At 39.6% G+C, this 20,866-nt stretch overlaps 1 protein-coding gene across 2 annotated transcripts in view; it reads right to left on the bottom strand.

Annotated features, from left to right (window-relative positions):
- Positions 1-3,294: 3,294 nt before the first annotated feature.
- stxbp6 (syntaxin binding protein 6 (amisyn)) overlaps positions 3,295-20,866 on the bottom strand; it is a 70,484-nt gene continuing 52,912 nt past the window's right edge. The window contains exons 3-7 of one of the 2 annotated variants that reach the window (XM_080480289.1): positions 19,303-19,433; positions 18,949-19,114; positions 15,761-15,859; positions 7,845-8,002; positions 3,296-5,616 (exon numbers count right to left, since the gene is read on the bottom strand). In XM_080480289.1, the coding sequence (XP_080336415.1) occupies positions 5,593-5,616; positions 7,845-8,002; positions 15,761-15,859; positions 18,949-19,114; positions 19,303-19,433 (578 nt within the window). In that variant the 3' untranslated portion in view covers positions 3,296-5,592. Of the gene's footprint in view, positions 5,617-7,844; positions 8,003-15,760; positions 15,860-18,948; positions 19,115-19,302; positions 19,434-20,866 lie in introns of both variants that reach the window. The other variant, XM_080480290.1, reaches the window with a different exon arrangement.

Raw genomic sequence — 20,866 nt, forward strand, 5'->3', positions numbered from 1 at the left:
AAATATCCAGCGGGCATTTTGTAATGCAGATACAATAATATGACCCACTTTAAGATAAATACTTAATATATCTTAGATGTCACATCTCCAGTCTAGAAATTAGTTAGTTAAGGAAAAAGTTTTTCTGGTGGTTGTGAGGGGCACAAACTCGTCACACTCATCACCTTAGGTCTACATTTTCACTGAGCATGTGGTACAACAGTGATTCATAAGAATTCCATCATCTTCTATAGTGTTCCCCTTAATCTAATAGAAGGTTGCAGGGCACCTGAGCCAATCTCTGTTCACTGCGTGTGAGGCACGCACGCACGCACGCACGCACGCACGCACACACGTGTGAGAGTCTCCCATTTACCTCTAGTTTTTAAATTCCATGACTGGTCCAGACCTGGTAGTATTAATTAAAGGGGTCATATTATCCAGCTTTTCAACTATTTCACATGAATCTTGTTGGTCCAAAAAAATAGTATTAAAAGTTTATTGCAATCCAGCTTTTCATCCGTTTGAATATTGGATAATATGAGCTGCATTCAGAATCTGCTGCGTCTGTGTGAGCTGGACTGTCTCCACCGACACATGCTCATCTCTGGGAGAGGAGGAAGTACTGTACTTCCTCTTGTGGTGCCATGTGCCAGAGCAGAGCTGCCTAATTGTGGGAGGGTCAAAGGGAGGGCCTACCTTGATTGGGATTGGCTAAACCCCCGAATAGAGTTTGATTTTTGATTTGTTTGAGCACACACTTTTTAAAAATTACAACAAGCCAGGGAGAGAGATGACATACAGTATCATCTTCACGTCTGGGGCATCATTCCCAGGTATGAGGATGCATATTACTGTTGGGGAAACCATTAGAAAGTGAATTTTGCATAATATGACCCCTTTAACTAATGACTAAGCCCAAGCTTATTTACTCCCACCCCTTCTCCACCTTAACAATTAGTTATTCTACACCCCAGTAGTTATTTCTGTTCATATTTCCCCTCAAAATAGTAAAAAAAAAAAAATACAAATATATAAATACTATAAATAAATAATACATTATTATTACACCAGTGTCACAGCCTGTCCTCCTCCCTGTACTTTGTGAAAAACATTGCATTGTACAGTTTTTTGAACTGGGTGTTGTTTGGACAGTGCCTGAGCTCAGCCTCCAATTCGTTCCACAATCTCACTCCACATATAGACAGACAAAATTACTTTAGTGTTGTGTGAAATCTACCATGTTGTAACTTTAAATCCCCTCTCCAGTTATAACCCCCATTTCTGAAAATAAATAAATAAATAAAAATAAAAAGTTTGGAATATTTGTAGGAAGTTGGTTGTTTATACGTTATTTGCGTTGTTTGAAATTCAACCAGGTCAGTGAATCTTTGTATTTTAAGAAGAGTGCAGTTCGTATCATCTCTACACCCACATGTATATATGTTGCCCCAAACATCTGCACAGTAATTTAAATATGGTGGTGCCAAATATGTGGAGTTTTATGTGAGATTTCCAATTTATTTGATCATCAGTTACATGACACCAAGACACCTTTTCATGAAGCCTCTCAATTTCCACAACATCTACCTTTAACTGTGCATATGTATCTCTTTTACCGCTGCCAAATAACATAATTATAGTTTTACTTTAGTTGAATGACAATTTATTTATGTAAATCCCCGAAGAGAAAATATTTGTCAACATTTTTGATAAGACCATTTGTCCCATATTCCTTTCACAATATTATTTTATCTTTTACTATAATATTCCTTTCAACATAACGATCATTTTAGTTAACTTCTTATATTTCTATATTTATCTTTTGCTTTTTACACACATTCTGTAATCTTTTCGTTATCCAAGGTTGATCTGTATGTTCTTGTTTGCTGCCATTTTGTTATGCAACTATTATAAAAAGATGTGAATATTCCTAAGAAGGTATTATATGCATTTTCTATAAAGTTTTCTTTGTGAACACTTTCCCAGTGTAAACTATCAAGTCATTTTTTTTTTTTATTGGTTTCCTCTGTCCTCACTCGGCTGTGACTGTTTTCCTTTGGATGATTTTTTCTGCAGTTACTGCCATAAACTGTAAACACTGGCAGGTGATCGCTGATGTCGTTCATCAATAGTCCACTCACTCTGTTGTTTTCAATGTCATTCGTGAAGATGTTGTCAGTTAACGTGGCTCTGTGGGATGTGCTTTTCATATAAACTAGAAAATGTTCTCGTCAACACAAGCTTCTGACATTGTTTGAACGTTTGCGTCAGTTACTTTGAGGCCCCATTTACACCAGCGCACGGACATTTGTGTGGACCAGCAAGAACATTGGATTGCTATTGCATGTGCCTCAATACTAAAACTACCAAGGAGAATATGGACTGGGAGTCATGACACTCTGAAGGCCGCCATTTTTGTTGTTGTCCATACTTGTGCATGTGCAGAAGAACTACTTACTCCAGCTTTGGTGAGCAGGCACAGTAGCTGTGCTTGAAATTTTTTTAAATTTTCCCGTTTCTAGGGAAACTGAGCTTTTTTTTTTTTTAAAGTTGCACCTTGGGAGCCGTTTTCAAATAGTTGCATTTTCAGTGGATTCGAGCACCGCTGTCATAAACACAATGAAAGTTTTCCACTTTCACTTGTAATGGGACCTAAGTGACACAATACACCACCTTGTGGTGCGATATTGTACTGCAGGACCGTTTTGGCAGTACAAGTTGCTTGATGATTTGACTCACAGCGTCTCATACAATCGTATTTGAAACATTTTGTCCAGTGCAGCCGATTTCATTTATATGAAACAACTATTGCATATACCTTAAACACATTTTACTTCATGAGTCGTAAAGGCAGTCGTATAATTTCATATATGAAACTGAACAAGCTTTTCTTGGTAGTTCACAGTATTATGCCATTAAAATATGATTTGATTTCAAAGTATTCTACTTTGAATCGTGCAAAAGAAATGAAAATTCTTCTTTGAGGCATCAGTGCTTCCTGTAACTAAAAAGTGAACCAATCTATTGGAAATTGCAGTGCTTAAATTTTAAGAGATGACCTGGTTTTATAACTGCAATGTCTTCTTAAATTTGACCACATGAGGTCAGTCTTCACTGCAGCTGAAAAACACCGGGGGCCTTTTTTGAACACAATTATGGCTCCAATTAAAATCAGTATAAATCATGTCAGGTTAATTGCAATCTCAGCAAGTGAGCCAGAGCAATGAAAAACTATCACTAGTTTTGAGATACTCCTTTGTGTACCACACAAAACCATTAGTTCTGTAAGTGACAGTACAGAGGAAACAATCTGCACAACATGAAGTATGTTTATTCCCATAAATACCAACATTTCAGCGTTGTATGTAATAGTAATATCCATGCAAAACATGTACAAGTTTTAAATGCTTAAATATGCAGAAACGGACTAAAACACTTCTGCTATTATTTGTTATACTGCATACAGGTTTCTTTTCTTCCGTAGCATTAAAAAAAGGATTTTATTCAGCTGTAACCAATCACTCTCTTCGCTGATCCACGGAGGCAATTTAAACACTGTGTGGCTTCATAAAGCAGCACATTGATTTGCAAACTGAGGGCAAATGTTAACATAAAAAGGCACTAATAACAAACCATTGTGTTGCGATTGTGAAACAGACTTTATTTTACATCTTACAGTCTTGTAAGGGCTTGTGATCAGTGTGATAACAGCAGTGGTGAAGCACATCTGACGGGAAAATAAACAGAAATGTCCCTTGAGACACTTATTCTGCAGGTTATGAGAAGGGAACATCAATGTGAGAGGTAAATACGGTGAAAGTCAAGTATAAAAAGAAACACAGAGAATAATGTAAATGTATCCTTATATTTGCTTTATTTAAACAAGAAACATCCAAAGTGTTAGAGAGGAGTAAAAGCACACTAAGAGTTAGGCAACTGAAACCATTCATTATGAAATCAACAGTGCGCTGCAAGATAAAGGTCATCAGTGCGTCGTAACATCGTGAATTATCAAAATGGAAAAAAAAGAATCAAAAACATCTCAAGTGATGGAGGTGTTGGTGGAGTCTTGCCAGTGATGAAGCCGAAGGTACTGACAAAGTAAGACAAAGAAACTACGTCACACCGCCGCTTTTTGAAACACCTTGTCCTTTATCAGCATACACAATATTATTATGACCAACCCAAATCATACAAAATGCACAAGGTATGACTACTGAGTGTTTAAAGTTGAAATACAGCCAGGATTAATTAAAAAAAAAATCAGCTCTACGGACATCAAGATAATAGCACTAGAAGAATTACATGTTGCTTTTTACAGTGCTGAAGCTGCTTTACTGATTTCACTCCCTTAAACACAAGAGGTTTCTAAAGTGTGGGGAGATGAACACCCAATTCTCAAACTTTCTCATTGCCAAGCAGTAATATTTGGTTGAATACCAAACATCCTAATATTAACGCTGTCCTCTCATTAACAATAGGATGTATCTGTTCATTCTTAATATGTAGCCTACAACTGAGGCATGTATTGTGTTGTACCAAGAGTATTTTATCATTTTGATTAATCTCCATTACAAAGTCAATAAACTCTGTTCATAAATTACTCAAACTCTCTGTCACCCCCAACAGGAGCCCACCTCACAATTTAAAAACCCTTGTTGAACACAAATTATTATACTGAATGACGCGTATACCTAAAAAAGCTCACTTTGAAATGAATGTTCTTCAAGTACACTTCCAAAATGTTGGGACAGTATCCCATGTGGTTTGGTTGATTTTGAATGACACATAATAGAAAATTGTCTTTATTTTCATTCCCTGGTTGCCGTCTTTCTGACCACTATGGCAGTTTGTAAATCATTTGTATTAATACTGCTCTCATACATTTGGAAATTAAGGACAAAACCACACACAGAGATCCCGACGTTCAAGAGTCAAAGCAAAAATAAGGAAAGTAGATTTTTGGATTTCTTTGACATTCAGGGGTAGAGCGGGTGTTTTCCTCATAGATGTGATCATCTAACATCCAGAATTTGTTGCTGAAATGTCTATGGAGCCACAACGTAGGTTTAAAAAAACCAGAGGCTTTATCTTTGTATGCATGTGTAAAATATCCATGTGGTCCACTGCCACCCGATCCAGTTAGTCTTAAACACCCTGTGAGCAGGTCTTCACTCATAAATCAGACTGCGGCGCTCAGTCACCCACATGGGAAGAAGAGCTGCTTCTTGCCTGGGAGTGACTGCTGATGATGTGTGGTCATCGCACGTACACCCACATTAGTGAAAAAGAGGATGTTTATGGAGTGGCTGTTGTCATTGAGTACAGTCATGGCTGTGGCTTGTAACTTTTTGGCAAACAGATGCAGGAAACATTCTGTATTTTTTTTTTTTTTACCTCCTCCTTCTCCTCTTACCCGCTGCTTGATGCTTCAACATCATTAGAAACGAGACGCACCAGAGTACAATAACCCAAAAACATTAAAGTGTTAACATTGTTAACAAATACTAATCATATTAAAATATTTAAAAAGCATAAAATCTGGAATCCTTCTCCTGTACAGCAGCTGGCGATTGCCGAACCCCCAGCCCGGTTGGTTTTGGCAGTGGTTTAACATTTGTGCTTCATGGCGAGCTGTAGAAAAATCAGAGTAGGGGGAGGTTGCACAATAATTCAGTGAGTAAACCCCAGAAAGCAGTGCCACCGGATGAGTAACTCACCCTCCTGAGAACCACATGCATCAGACTCTTAGAGGAAGCACAATGGTGGGCACAGTGCATAATGAAATCAGGACAAATTGCATATATTCGGAATTTTAAGAGCACTTTCACAGAGCAGAAAGTAGCCAGTGGGCAGATAATGAGTCTTCCTACACGTTCTTCTATCTCATTAAAACGGGTCCTGATGGGACTGACTGAAGACTCGTTAAAGGAATGACCATAGTCACCAATCTCACAAGAAGCTGCTGCAGGGTGTGGAGACGCAAGGATGTTACACACATGCGAGCGCGCACACACACACGCACACACACACACACAGGCTGTGGATGTTGCTGTAAAACGAACTGAATTCTATGGCTCGATCATGTGGGGGCAGCAGAGCAGCACACAGGAATGAGTGTGTTTCATTAAAGCGGAGCAGTGCGGCTAAATTGTCTGCTGTCAGAAAAGTGAGGTGGAGAAATGGGATTGCAGAGGTGGACTGTGGAGAAGGGGGAAAAAAAAAAACGGTGTCAAGGTGACCCCCACTCAGTGCTGCAGACACCGCTGCTGCACTCGGTTGTAAATTAAGTGCCACAATGTGTGCAGAGGTCCACCTTTAACACGTACAGCCGAGTTAAAAAAGTACTAAAACTAAATCTTTCACAGAATATCCAGCCAGTCCTCTCTCAAAGTCGTCATCAAACAGAACAGGGAATGACTTCTTAAAATTCAGAGCGGTTTCACAGAAGGCTTTGGACAGGCAACAGTGTGAGGCTTGGTAATAATATATGCAAGACAAATGATAAATCACGAGGGAAGTCTTATAACGGCTAATGACAAGCAGTGAAATGAGAAATGTTGCAAAATGAATGATTCTTCGTGGGGGTTGTGCAGCCGTTTTCCCTCGCAATCCACCGAATCTGAGGCTTTTTGCTCTGCTTATCGCACTGTTTGTAATCCATCACAGCGGGGGAGCTCATCGGCGAGCGGTGAGAGGGCCAAGTGAGGCTCTTCAAATGTCTTTCAATTATCCCACCAACACGAATGTGGCATTAGGACTCGCTCAAAACATCCATTTCAATAGATAATGGATGACTTTACTATTAAAGTCAATGATGCCCCACTTTAACTTGTAAATCTGTCAGTAGAGGCTATCTGCTAACAGCATGACAGTCCACGCACACAAACATTTATGATGTTTACAATGTTGCCTGAAAGACGGCTATTATGATGGCAATCAGGTGGGCTCATTACAAAGCAATGCATTTCTTTCCTCCAACTTTTTTGCTGCAGTCAATTTATGCAAACAGCCTCATTAAACAGCATGCAATTAATTTTGCTGACAAACAAGAGATGTGGGTTTGATGAAATATGAGGGAACACACATACGCACACATATTGAACTATTAAAAAAGCCAGGTAAATAAGGGAGGAAAGAACAACTAGTATCTTCCCACAGCAGAGGAGTCCCCTCACTAAAAGGCAGGAGTAACAGTGAAGGCATGTATAGTATTACACGGGGTCAGATTTGCTGGGTATGTATCCCCCTTTGGCTCAATTATTTTGGTGGCAGATGGTAAATAGAATACATCAACTTCACAGGACAGACCACACAAAGCACAAAAATGACTGTAAATGTATTTCGAAATGCAAGAGAAGCAGTGCTGCCACTTCTCATGCATTGAAACAGATGCAATGAACTCTCAATGTAAAACTGTTTTCAACGCATCTCGTGGCACATTTCGGTTGAATGTTGCATTTTGTGTGATATAGCAAGTGATATTAGTTGACAGGTGCTCGGTCAAGGCTCTTCAAGTGATACCTATAAGTCTATGATGCACATGATCCATTTATTATGGTCTTATATTCCTTTTTTTTTTTCCAGCATGACATTTTTACTTTAATACCATTGATTTTCTTCAAAACATGAAGTTGCTGAAATTTGTGTTTTGTTCAATCTATTCCCAAAGTGGAGAACACCCCCAACCCTTCCTGTATATACTCTACATAGAAAAACCTATGAACAAATAAACACTTGACAATGAAGGTATTAAATAACATATGACAGACCTCAGGATTCCAATGCTGCCTGTTAAAACACACAGTAGAGCCACCCTGAGGTCATGTATTGCAGTGCATGTTACCGACACGTTGCCTCACCTTGTGTGCAGTGACGGAGAACTGCTCGGCACTGTTCATCATGTCCGCGGTCCTCTCTTCGGCCCGGCCTAATCGCTCACCGCGCTCATTCAGAGCCTGGCTGGCCTTCTGTACAGCACTCGTCACACTGTCTGCAGCCGAGTGTAGTATACTGTTACCTGCAGATAAGGACGGAAGCCAAGAAGCCAAGAAGCCAGGCCAGGCGGCCGAGAAAGACGAGGGGAAACGTGAAGACAGAGGAGAAAGGGGGGGGGGGGGGGGGGGGGGGGAGCGTTATTCACATGGGGAAACAGAGTAATGCAACAAGTCTCATGAAAGAAGTGGTTTAGGTGCAATCAGTGAAAAGGTAGCATATGACTTTCCTCTGAAGGTGATTTACATTCAGCAAAGATCAGGGGAAATTAACCTTTCAGAAGTTGTCACACAGTAACACAACTAACTGTGACTTTAATGCCTCCTTCAGGAGGGTGTGTCAATCCTCGAGACATCTAGTGCTGCTGTTCTTTAATATTGAACTCCTAGAGTCAGCTCAGTGATTTCCTCTTTCCTTAGCTGGACAAAAAAAAAAAAAAAAAGGTGTGTTTGTCTGCATTGGCCGCCCCGAAGACCAAACAGTGGATATAAGACAGAGAACACATCTTGGGATAACAGTGGCAGCTTGCGGATGTTTCCTCTGACAAGCCATTAATCTACCACACGTGGGGAGCGCTGCCATTATGCACTATGCTAACAACGAGACCAGGAGCAGCAATCTTCCCGCAGCTTTCTCTTCCTCTGCACAGTTCCATTGTTCCAGTGGGGTATAATCCGTCACTTTATGGAGATGTACCTCAGGCTCGCATGTCACTTCTAGAATACCTCTACGTGGTTTTTATGTTGTCAAATACTGCTGATGTGAACAGAAGCGCCACGGAGCAGTGACACTCTTTACTTTTCCCCCAAAGACAAGCTGCGGACAAAACATGACAGTGAAGCCGAACACCGGCGAAAGCCACCACTCACAAATGTGCAAAAATAGGAAATGATCACATTGGGCAGTATTTTCGGTCTAGTGGCCATTTATTAAAAAAAAAAAAAAAAAGTTTAAATAAGGTTGTCTTTTACATCCAACAAAATCAGAACCAGTTCAATTATCACTAATATCAATATATGCAGTGCAGTAATGTGCAAACAAAAGTCTGGTTTTTCATTATAACTTTACAATTTCTTTTCATTCTAATTATCTAACATGCTAGAAGTTGGGAAGCAAAATACTTGAATCTCAGTTACTGATCTCCTGGGTTCACTTTTAGGAAAAAAAATAACGAGGTGCCATCTTGTGCCCCCCCCCCCCCCCTCCCTTTTTTTTTTTGCTTTGGTACATCATAGATAATATAAAGGTGATTTCTTCCCATCATGTATTTCAAATCTTAAAATGTCCATATGATTTAGAACCATTTCAAGCACTTCATGTTGCTTTCTTATTTTCGTTTTAATTGATTATTCATGAAAATGGAGAAATGCTGAATCTTTCTTTTCTGTTATCAAACAATGGGGACTTCTTAGTTATGACTATAAGAGTCACTTACAAATCAATACATTTTTTTATGCGTCCTGAGATTCACCTGTATGTCCCGACACTGCGAGTCTTTGTTTCCAAGGCTCCATTTACACGACAGCATTGTTTTGGAGAATCATCGTAATCCAACAATCCAACTTGGTCGTCTGTCCATACGCATGTCTGTGTACTCACCATTGTTAATATTTGTAGCATGTTGGTAGAATCGTGTTTTTTTTTTAACATATCTGCCCTTTGGGAATTGCTTTTCAAAATGTTGCAGTGTAAATGTGAAGCTTTTCTGAAACGAAAATGCACAAATGATGTATTATCACTTGAAACGTTGTTGTGTAAATGGCGCCTAAGTTTGTAAATCAGTCTGAACATACTTTGTATGTCTACTTTGCCATTTATTTTCAATTGTATGGGACTTTTTAAAATTTTTATATTAAAAGGAGCACAACACAGACACCAGCTACTTATACTGCATTTTCAAATCTATGCATTTCTGTCATAAACTTTTCCCACGTCAAATATAATTGCTAGGAAGCGAATCAGAAAGTACATAGTAGACTCAGCTCTCCACTGTCAGTATATTCTTATATGTGATGACTTTGTTGGGATACAATGAAGTAAAGCTTGAAGGTATCAAGTGTATTAAGACCTGACAAGCCAGATTCCTGCTTTCCCCACAGGTAACTGCAATATAGTAAGTGTGTGTGTCCCCCGGCACGGAGGCAGGGAGGCAGGGAGGCTGAGTGACAGGTAATTGGGAAGGCTCTACTGCAGTGGATTATATGACAACCCAGAGGCAGACGGTGAGGCCAGCTGGTGTTCCTTCAAAAGAAGTTAACTTGATAAAGTCGAAGCAATTTGTGTAGAGACACACCCGCACCGCAGACACAGATGGATGCATGGACATGTTCATACTTACACCTGCGGCAAAAGGGAATTGGAATATATGCACAAAAAAAAACAAGATCTTAGCTCAGTCGAGTTTCCAGAGATTAAAGTAAACACACCACATTGCAAACATGGACCAGTGATGAAATTAGCTCCAAATCCATTGGGAATCCTGATTCAATCAGTCCAATGTCTAAACGTGTGTCCACGGTGTGATTGCAATATTGTCAGTATTTCTCTGAAGCCAGGCAATTGCCCTCTCCTAAAAATATCTTTTCTCCTAATGGGGTTAGTCCTTCACTGGAAGAAGAAAAGACCTTTTCACCTCCAGACAGATTTCTCTCAATCCACTCCTCTTCCTGGGAAGCTCAGGGAGTAATACTCCCATCATCCTCAATATACCTCCTCCACACTCACAGCCACTACACACTATGTGCACACAAGCCTCTATTTATTTGTCTTTCCAACATCTTCACTGAGTCCCTTTCTTCTCCTCTCTCAGGCTACATTGTGGGCCCCTCCAGTGTAAAATGGAATTAGTGAAAAAGGAAAAATGCAGGATTGGGAGATGTTCTGGAAGACTTTACGAGGGAGTAGATTATCTTCTGCAGTGCCGTGATGTGATTCAAACAAAAAGCCTCCGTGCATCAATTTAGAGTAAAAAAAACTATTTGACTTGTAAGTACTGCAGCCAACGTTGCAATAATACATAAACAGAACTGCAATTCTTAGAAAAGAAAATGTTTTTTGAGCAGATTTTGTACAGTCCTCTCATCAAAAATTGGTATAGCAGATAGTATAGTGGTCATATTAATCCATTGTTGTAAGACATATTTAACAATTCTATTAACATATTATATTATTAGGAAGCTATTCAGTTTTAGGCTTCATTACATTCAGAATGGCTAAAGTTATTATGTTTTTGGTCATTATCGTTCTCAGCATTTATTTATTTTATTTTAATGAGGGATGGGGTTTAAAGGTTCACCTGGTAATGGCTGCGATGTTGCACTGGTGACCCTTGAACAATAATATTCGTGACAAGCTTTTTTCTACAATGTAGAAGGAATTCCGTTGCTGCACTGATAAACGTAATCAGCCGCAGTTCCTCAAACAAGGGAAACCTCAAACTAAACACGCAAGCAGTTTTCTGGGAACTAAACACTCCGGAATCAAGAAACTGTGAGCAAAATCAAAACAACAAGGAAGTGGGACTTAAACCCAGCCCCTCCATTTCTCATACTGTTTCAAATCACAAGCTGCGCTGCTTGGATGATAAGGAAAATAACCTGATGGTTATCAGCATCTCAGATACACTTCAAACACCACTGACAGAAAAGCCACATTTACTATCTCAGCGTATAGGATTAATAGGATGTGTCAGTTAACTTAGAAAAAAAAAACACCTACACAAAAGGCCTGAGCACACAGTATATGCCAGAGTACTTTGAAAATTGTCATGCTGGCAGCATATGTGATGGTATCATCCCTGTGCTGGGATAATGCTGCGGGGTATAATATGTGTGGGCGTTTTAAGGAACTGAGCTTCTTACAATCGTTTCTTTTATGTGCACAGTCTTATCTGCACTCGAAACTCCGTCAGAAACGCTCTGTATTACCAGCATATTACAAATTAGGCTGCTGATACCCGTCCCAAACTATAAAAAAAAAAAAAGAGAAAGAAAAAAAGAAACATGCTGCGAAAGACTTTGGTGAGCGATCATTGTCCTATTCATAGTTTCACTAACATCCACATCCTCTTCACTCTGAAGTACAGAGCTTTTTTATATTTAATTTCTTTTTTAAAAACAGGCCCCTCTTGTCCCAGTTTTGGCTGTAATAAAAAAAGGCTGTATTTTTTTTTTTAACTGCAGATTTACAGTTCACAGAGAGGCCATAAGGCATGATTAAGTGTTGCAAATTTTCCAATTAGTTCAAAATGTTAGAAACAGTAAAAAAACAAGATATTAATCTAAATGATATCTTTAATCTGGTGCAGTCAACTGTACCGATTATAAAACACACACAAACCTACAGAGGCACATACTTTAACTTTCAGTAGTGCACAACAAAGAAACTATTTTAAAGTTTAAATTTAAATGTTATTTTGGCACTGTTTTATCGGTCCACTCAAGATGAAATTGGCCTGGATGTGGCCCCCTGAACTGAAATGTGTTTGACACCTCTGATATAGTGGCCTGGCTGTGCAAACAGTACAGGTGAGGGGCTCATTATTTCCAAATGAATTATATATAGAAGAATAAAGTATGAAATATGGGAGGAAATCATCAGAAAGCGGACATCACTGACGCCTTCAGGAAGGGCTCTGCTGCCCCTACTGCAAGATAAAACCTCAGCTGTAGTTTAATTAATGCTAATCCTGACATTACCCGCAGCAGCATAATAAAACTATGGCAGTGGTTCAAACAGGAAGGCTACCCACCCACCACCACCACCCCGCACACCCCTGTGGCTCCTGGCACATGCCAACCATTTCTATACAGCTGCATTTTTTTTGTTGCACTTTTTTTAATCAAATACAGTTTTCTCCTACAGATTTTCCCAAAGTCAGTCAAAAATGTCAATATTATCAAGCACAGTTCACACTCGGGTCCTACTCATCAAAAACTTGCTCAGGTGTCGAGGGCTGCATATTTTTTGACTTTCACAAACTCAAATACACTCTCAGTTAAACCGATCAGCCATAACTTTACAACCGCCTGTCTAATAAGGTCGGATTCTTACTGCTTGACTCACTGAAGGAAGGACTGAATGGAATGAAAGTGTGTTATGATAACTGGAACCAGGACAGGAGCAGATGCAGCTTATTTGAGCCTTTTTTATAGAATAGAATAGAATAGAATAGAGAGCTGTGGAGATGTTCTGACAGTCACCTCGCGATCACAATTGGATTGATTGATGTAAAGTATAAAATCAAGCGCTGAAGTTTACAGCAAATGATATTACAATGATTAAGTCATCAGTCCATATAATTGTCCCGTCTGAATTACATGTAATTTACTTTTATTGCGTGTCATTATACAGACTACAATTATGCAGATATGATCATATTAAAGTGATGTGGCTGCGAATGACGGCTTCATGCCCTCGGTTAACCACTCAGAGAGGAGCAAGGACATTATCTGCCCCCACCATCTTTTCCTGAGGGAAAAGTCTCGACCTTGCTCGCTCAGTTTCCCTTTCAGTTTAGTCATTGTCATACACAAAAAAAAAAAAAAAAAAAAAAAAAAAAGACATCGAGGCTCTGAACGCGACCACCGCACATTGTGTCTATCTGTGCCAGAAAAACAGCTGGTAGATATTCATTAACAGCCAACGCTGCGTGGCTTTAATCAGCAGATAAATGTCAGCATCACACAGTGCTCTGAAATATATTATTTCGTTCATTAAAAGTCTTGATTACGGTTAAATACTGAAGAATTCATCAGGAAACATGTACTCTGTCACTGTCCCACATGAAAATATGATTTACTGTATTGGTCTGAATACAAGACAGGCTTTCTACTACAGGGTATTTAAAAAAAAGATTAGAAAAAAATCAATTCAAACAAAAGATATTTCCCCCCAAAATTAAGAAACAATAAAAGACAGTATGTGCAGATTGAATGCCTGCAAATGAGGAAGAAAAAGTATTCAGTCCCACCTTTGCCCCCATATATCAATTATAATGTGTTTCACCTTACATGTCATTAAAAACTTATACAGTATTCAATACAGCTAAACCGATTATATAAATAACCAATCATCTATCATTCAAAAAATGTTGATCACAATTATTTCATTACATTAAAATATATAATTTATACTCATTTTATGTGTGAAAATCATTCAATATGTGGAAATAGTGCTAGTTATCTTATATGAAGTAATTATTGTTTTATCATTATCAACCAAGTATACATAATTATATCTAATATTATACATTTAAATATGCTCATTTACAAATATGTATGTATACATACACTTCTATACACACCTATACCAGTGATGTAGAAGATCTGAATAGGCTGAGGACACTCATGACTGTAGATGATGCATTTGTATAAAACCGAGGACTGAGTCCCACGTCTTTGGTCTTTAGTCGCTTCTTTGAAAATAATTCCAACTGTATAAATCCATGTATTTTTATTGTATCTAATCGAGAAAATCAAATTCATGTCTTACGAAACAATTTTGCGTGGAAAAACTCTTGTACAAATATGAGTCTTATAAAAGTGGGTGTGGTGTGTAAACCAGGGCCATTGAGCTATTTCTACAGATAATTTGTCTGTGAGTGTTGACAGCGAGGGGTCGGGACACTGAACTTAACTCACCTCACCTCTGGATGTAAACTTAAAATCCCTTTCAGCATGTACTCCAACACCAACAGTGACACATAGCTGGGCAACATGTGCACTGGGAGCACAGAGTACCGATTTGTGTGTAAACGGTAAACACAGTAGAGCAACATATGACAACTCATTCATTTTCTTTAAAGGACCCATTTATTGTGATCAGAAAGTGTCAATTTTAGAGAAGACCTATTTAGATTTACTTGATAACCTGATATTAGAAACTCATAAAAAACTAAGTTCCTGTGGGACAACGTACGTCAGCAACCCTCACTACATATTGCACATCGTCAATTAAGTAAAAGAAAATGTAACTTAGACCCTGTATACATGACAACGCTTCAAGTGAAACCAAATCGTTTTTTTGCGTTTTCATTTCATTTTTTTTTTCTCAAAACGCAGACGAGTGTACGGCTGTGAGCGGTGACGTAATGAAGTCAGATGAACTGACATCACAGACGTGATCACAGACACAAAGTCTCCGACTGTAGGAAATAACCCGATGAACGGTTTACACGGACTATGATCGGATCAAAGCCTGGACTACGCCACCTCCTCCGGTCCGATCGAAATTTCAATTGTATCGTGCAAATATGAGTAAATTGTTCATATGGTGCAAATGTAATCTGGTCGGCATTTGGTTGGATTATTTTTGCTCCATTTAACCACAGGTCATGTAGTTAGCATGCCAGGCCACAAGTGGGCGCTGTTGTTTGTTTTTGTAATGAACCCACACACAGAACAGATAAACTCTGGCCCCAGTGACAAATACACAGACATTTGTATGGACAGACGACCAAGTTGGTAGTTTTATAGTTGAGGGTTACTCGTAATTGCACGGCCGCAGCGTTTCTGTTGTCTGCAAGCGAGACCGAGTCGAAGCGTTTTTCAAAAAGTCCAACCCCCGTTTCCACGGAGACGGAGGCTTTTCAAAAAGTTCCACCTTAGGAGACATTTTCAAAAAGTTGCATTTTCAGTGGCTCTGAGTGCATGTGTTGTGTAAAGTTCTGCGCTTTCACTTGAGAATGTTGTCGTGTAAACGGTGCCACAGTCTTAAGAACCTTCACATATGAGGAAGTGTTTTAGTAGGGGAGGATACGACTGGTTTGGTTTTTGGAGCTTACCTTGTCTGAGCAGACGACCATGATGTGAAACAAAATCTTTCCTCATTCTGTTCATAAAGACCTTACAACGGGAAAAGACTGAATCTACAGCTTGGTCTTCTGCGATGAGAGAATATCACAAGTCATAGTCAGCTTCGACGTTCATAGCATGATGTATAGTTGTGAAATTAGTTGAAAGGGGTTAACGTTTTGGATTATTAAATCATGAGTTCTGCACTCAACCGTTCAGTTGTTTCATGCGACTGAAAAAACTAGTGACAGATTATTTATTCATTGGGTAAAATAGGTCACACAATTGTGAGTGTAAAAACTGGTATTCTGTGTTAAAGGGAACTCCGTCAGGGTTGACAAGTTAGGGAATTATCTAATTTGATCCCCAGCGCTCCATAACTATTGTTTACATCTCAGTGAGAAAGTGTTAAATTCAAGTCTCCTCCAGAAGGAGATCCAACATCAAACACCCAGTGTGACTGGAGGGAGACATGAAATTATATTCAAACTGTAAACACATGCAAGTGAGGCGGAAATGCTCAGGTGGGAATCCGGTTATAACAGGATGAAACAGGGTGGGCAGCAGCCCAAGTTGGCACCGATAACAAGGCAATTAGCAAATTAGCCGATTTGGTTTCTAGACCAATTACGTGGCTCATCGAGGATCAAAAACACATTCCTGTGCTTCTACTCCCATACGGATCTGACACAAGTCTTTTTTTTAAACAGAATATATTAAAACACGTCGCATGTACAGTCTATAGAGTCTAATAGGCATGGTGCAGTGAAAGGATATCAACTTAAATTATGGTCCCAATTATAGATGCATGCCGAGTTTAGTGCTTTTATTTTTTTTCCATATTTCCAAGTTGTAACAATTTTAAATGTCCCCCCCCCCCCCCCCATTTATTCTATTCTTAATCAGACCCCCTATCTATCTGCATTCCTTTAGATGGGAAATCAACAAGGTTTATTTCATCTTCTTTGGGATTCACAATAAATCCTTTGCTGGCTCAAATTTACTGCTTTAAAATATTGTATCACTGAGAGTTTGAGATGAAAAAGCTGAAAGATGCTTTAGAAAACAGGGTCTCAAAAGTTCATCTTTTATAACTTGTCAAAGTGAATAAGCTGGATAGAAATCTGTACTTGGTGTGACCGCCTGTTGCCTTTAAATCAGTTTTTCCTCCGCTATCTTGCACAAAAGGTTGTTTCGAAACATCTTGGACCAAGTAACCATCGTCTGTAGTTGCAGTCTGGTTCAGATCCTTCTGGTTCAGATCCTTCTGGTTCAGATCCTTCTGTTTCTTCACGTAAACTCAAACAGATTTTGATCATGTTAAGATCAGAGCTCTCTCGGGGCTCCAAACCCATTTCAACAACCCCTTTTTTCCACGTTTAAGATACTTCTGAGTAAAGATCGGGTGTTCTGTTAGCGGCTGTATTACAAAATTTGGAACAGAACTGTCTGGTCAGATGTTCTGCCATCTGTGAACATATGCGCATCAAATTAAAAGATGAGTTCTTCTGTTGTTGTAGATAATTCCTGCATTAGGAGTTTTGATTATCTGGCATGTTCTCTGGGTTCAGACGCCCCCTGGTGGTTGTGCAGACAGTATCCACCACAGTTATGGTCCCACACCTGAGCAGCGTCATCATTTTTGTTTTGCACTGGTGTGAGACTTAAACTGGAGTGGACATAAGAGGCGTCTTCTTTATTCTGAGAGGGGATATGTCAACTTTTACATCTTTCTTGCACATATTCGTCTTTTCATTAGGACAAGTTGCTTTTGTTGGAAAATCATTGATACTTACAAGCTTTGACTGACATCAAAATGCTGTGATCCCTGAGTTTTACCGACTTTATGGAGTTATTGCAATGCTACAGAAACTCTACGAGTAATTTCCAGATCTACTGGGGGCGTGCTGTTGATAGGCAACAGTTGCACTCCATAAGCCGGCCCACTCTAAAGAGCCTCGGGTTCGGTGCTCTCTGGGACGCCACTGCCTCCCCGCCTACACACACACAGACCATGCACCACCAGGGTCAGTGGAGGAGAGTTAAAAATACATGTTTTTTTCAGAGTAGGAGGAAAGTCGATGGAATTTATTAGCGCCAAGATGAACTTGCAGCTTTAGTTTGAATGAATATTAAGAAAAACAGGAAGACAGGAAAACTAAATACAGTAGAATCGCACACATAATATACTCAATTTTTTGCAGTGTATTGCATGCATTGCAATGGTTTCCAGCAGCAGCTTAACACCAAAAATGTTGTTAATAAAGTAAACACAGTATTGCTCACAAAATACGTTACACTGTCTAGATTTTCTTCATGTGTTACTCTGCAAAGTTTAAAATCTTGGTGCCAATCTCCACCCCCCCCCCAAATGTGTGGGGCAGATGGACAACATGCAGGAGGCAGGTTCAGGGATGTGTTCCCATAAATAGCTCTATGAATAATACAACAGGTTGAATGATTGTTAAAGATGAAGCTCGGGGGTAAACAGATCAATATCTGATTAAGCCACCCAGGATGCTGCATTCTCATCATCTGGTTAACCCTCCAAACAGTAAACAAACCACTTTCAGCCAGGAAATGACCAATTAGGTGCTTTTAAAGTGATATTTTACACGGCACATCATTTTGCTTCAGCTTATTTGATTTTTCTGTCTTTGCTTTTTCTTTAAAGCATACAATCAGTGGTATTGGGTAGAGCTAATTGTCCAACTAACCGTTTCTTATGTCACTGATTAATTGATTAAATATCAGTATCCTTATTCATGGGAAGATTAGAGCTTTTACTGTGATGTTCAGTGGTATTTCCAATGGTAAAAAAAATCTATTAAAATAATGACTTTCATTTAAAACATCACAAATGAAAGAAAAATGTGATTTAGCATTGTACTGATTGAACCAGCTGAACTGCGTCGGATGCTTCGAGTCACTGCCGATATATTCTGTTGGACATCCTCTTTGACCTCACTTCACCAGAGCCCACAACAGATGCTGTGTACATGGGATGAGCATAGATTTTCATACACAGCAGGTGCTGGTTGTCATCATACTTAATTAGATTCAAACTGGCTTTCGGCACAGTGTGACTGCAGAGAGGACGGCACTGCAGAGCCACGGAGCAGAAGTATTAACGAACACTGTTAGTAGTGGTTTATTGTTATTATTTCAAATGCCTTACCCCCCAGCAGTTTGGACTGACAGTTGACGAACTCCGGTTTCCGTGTGGGGATGTAGCGCTGGCAGGTGTGGTGAAGGATCTGGATAAAGGTGCCCTTCTCTCCTGCTGAACCAGCAACCCACTGGTCAAAAGCATTCTCAAACATCAGGTCGAACTCTGGACAATCCTAGAAAATTCAGTGAATAACAGACAGGAAGTAGATTGAGGAGAACATTGAGGATGCATGAACTGGTATCAGTACTCAGTATCTGCAAGTAGCTAGAGGTTAGTACTCGTATTTTGAAAAAGCTGTGTCGATGCATCCCTACTCAATATCTTAAAATGACAGGTTGAAGGGAATTGGATGTAGCATACTTTGTTGGGGTCAATGCCGTTGACCTGTCGTAACTGGTCGATTGTCCACTGTGACCTTTTGATAAAGGCAGAAGACCCCTGGAACTGCTTCACCTTGGTGACGGATACATGGGATGGCTTCTTATTAGTCACTGTAGGAACACAAACAATAAAGCACCGAATGAGCCCAATGACTAAAGACTTCAGGAAATTACGTTTCTGCCACACTTGAAACAAGAGACAGTGAGAAGTGTGTGATAATGATAACCAGACGGTTCAGGTCAACAATATAAGCAGAGCAAAGGACACAGGCTTCCTTCAGTGGGCGGCGGAAACAAAGGGAAGTATTAACAATATTCTTTTTTGAGCCAACAGCAACAAAGATCCAGATAAAAGATTACAATGAGATTCCTGTTGTAGCCTAACCAGGATCAGACAAGCCTTAAACATGGGATTGGTCTTACCAATAATCCTACTGAAGTGTTTTCAGTAACCTGATACTGTACTAAGAAATACATCTCTGCTATGCTGAAGCAGTATTAAGCACCAACTGTTTAAAGCACATAAACACTTATGTTATTATATTCCTGTCAACACTGTGTGGGGCATACAGATCACGGGCGATGGCATTTTCTCTTCTGCGCTGCCGACACATCTAAACAGGTGGAAAATTGCATTTCACTCACGCTTCACCTGCTGTCCAGAGTCTGTCTTTTTGTTTTCTCAGCTTCACCCTTTGATGCTCTCAGTATTACAATAAAGACACATGTTTGCCATGTACAGCATTCCCTCATGCAGGGATCAAAGTCAACACATTCCTTTCTGAGCTGTTAAGGTTTTAATTTCCAACAAGTCGTGTGTCTGTGTGACATGACAGCAGACCCGTCCGCTGCTCTCAGGGATAAAATGCACTCGTGTTGCTTTTTTAACCCCTGCTTCCGCTCTCCCACATTTTGCCATTGTGTCATCTCCGACTGAGGGAAGTGTTCAGGTCACTCTGTGCTCATCGGCAAAAAAAAAACAACACTCAATGTCACGTCTTCTTTTTCTCTATTGTTTAGGATTTTTCTGGTTCAAAGACCTACCACACCCTTCTCTGGAAACCATGTGGAACACATAGGTAGGGCCTGATGTTACATCAGGTGATGCATTGAGTAAGCAAACTCCCATGAGACGAGCGATGTTTGGATATGTTTTGTGTATCCATTTAGACAGCTGCAGTTGATTCTGGAGGTGCTGGCCTGCGGATCCAGCGTGGAAGAGAATGACGGAAGCAGATGCATACAATACACTCATCTCTTTTCATCCTTTGAGGGATTTTTTTTTAATTATTTTTTTTTACTCAGACAAGAACAACCACGACAAAAAGATGAAGTGAGTGATCAGATCTGTCTCGGGTCACGGTCAAGGTTAATAGGCGCTCCGAAAGCCAGCGAAACTCATGAAGGGGGTGACAGCTGGGTAATGAACCACTGTGTTGAAGGGTAGACGTCTAGAAACTAAGGTTATCAAATTTACTGCAAGTATAATTTGTCTCTGTGTTAGATAGGTGTCAGATGATAAAGTACATTACAGAACCATTATT

This window comes from Lipophrys pholis (assembly GCF_963383615.2).
Source record: "Lipophrys pholis genome assembly, chromosome: 14".
NCBI lineage: Eukaryota > Metazoa > Chordata > Actinopteri > Blenniiformes > Blenniidae > Lipophrys > Lipophrys pholis.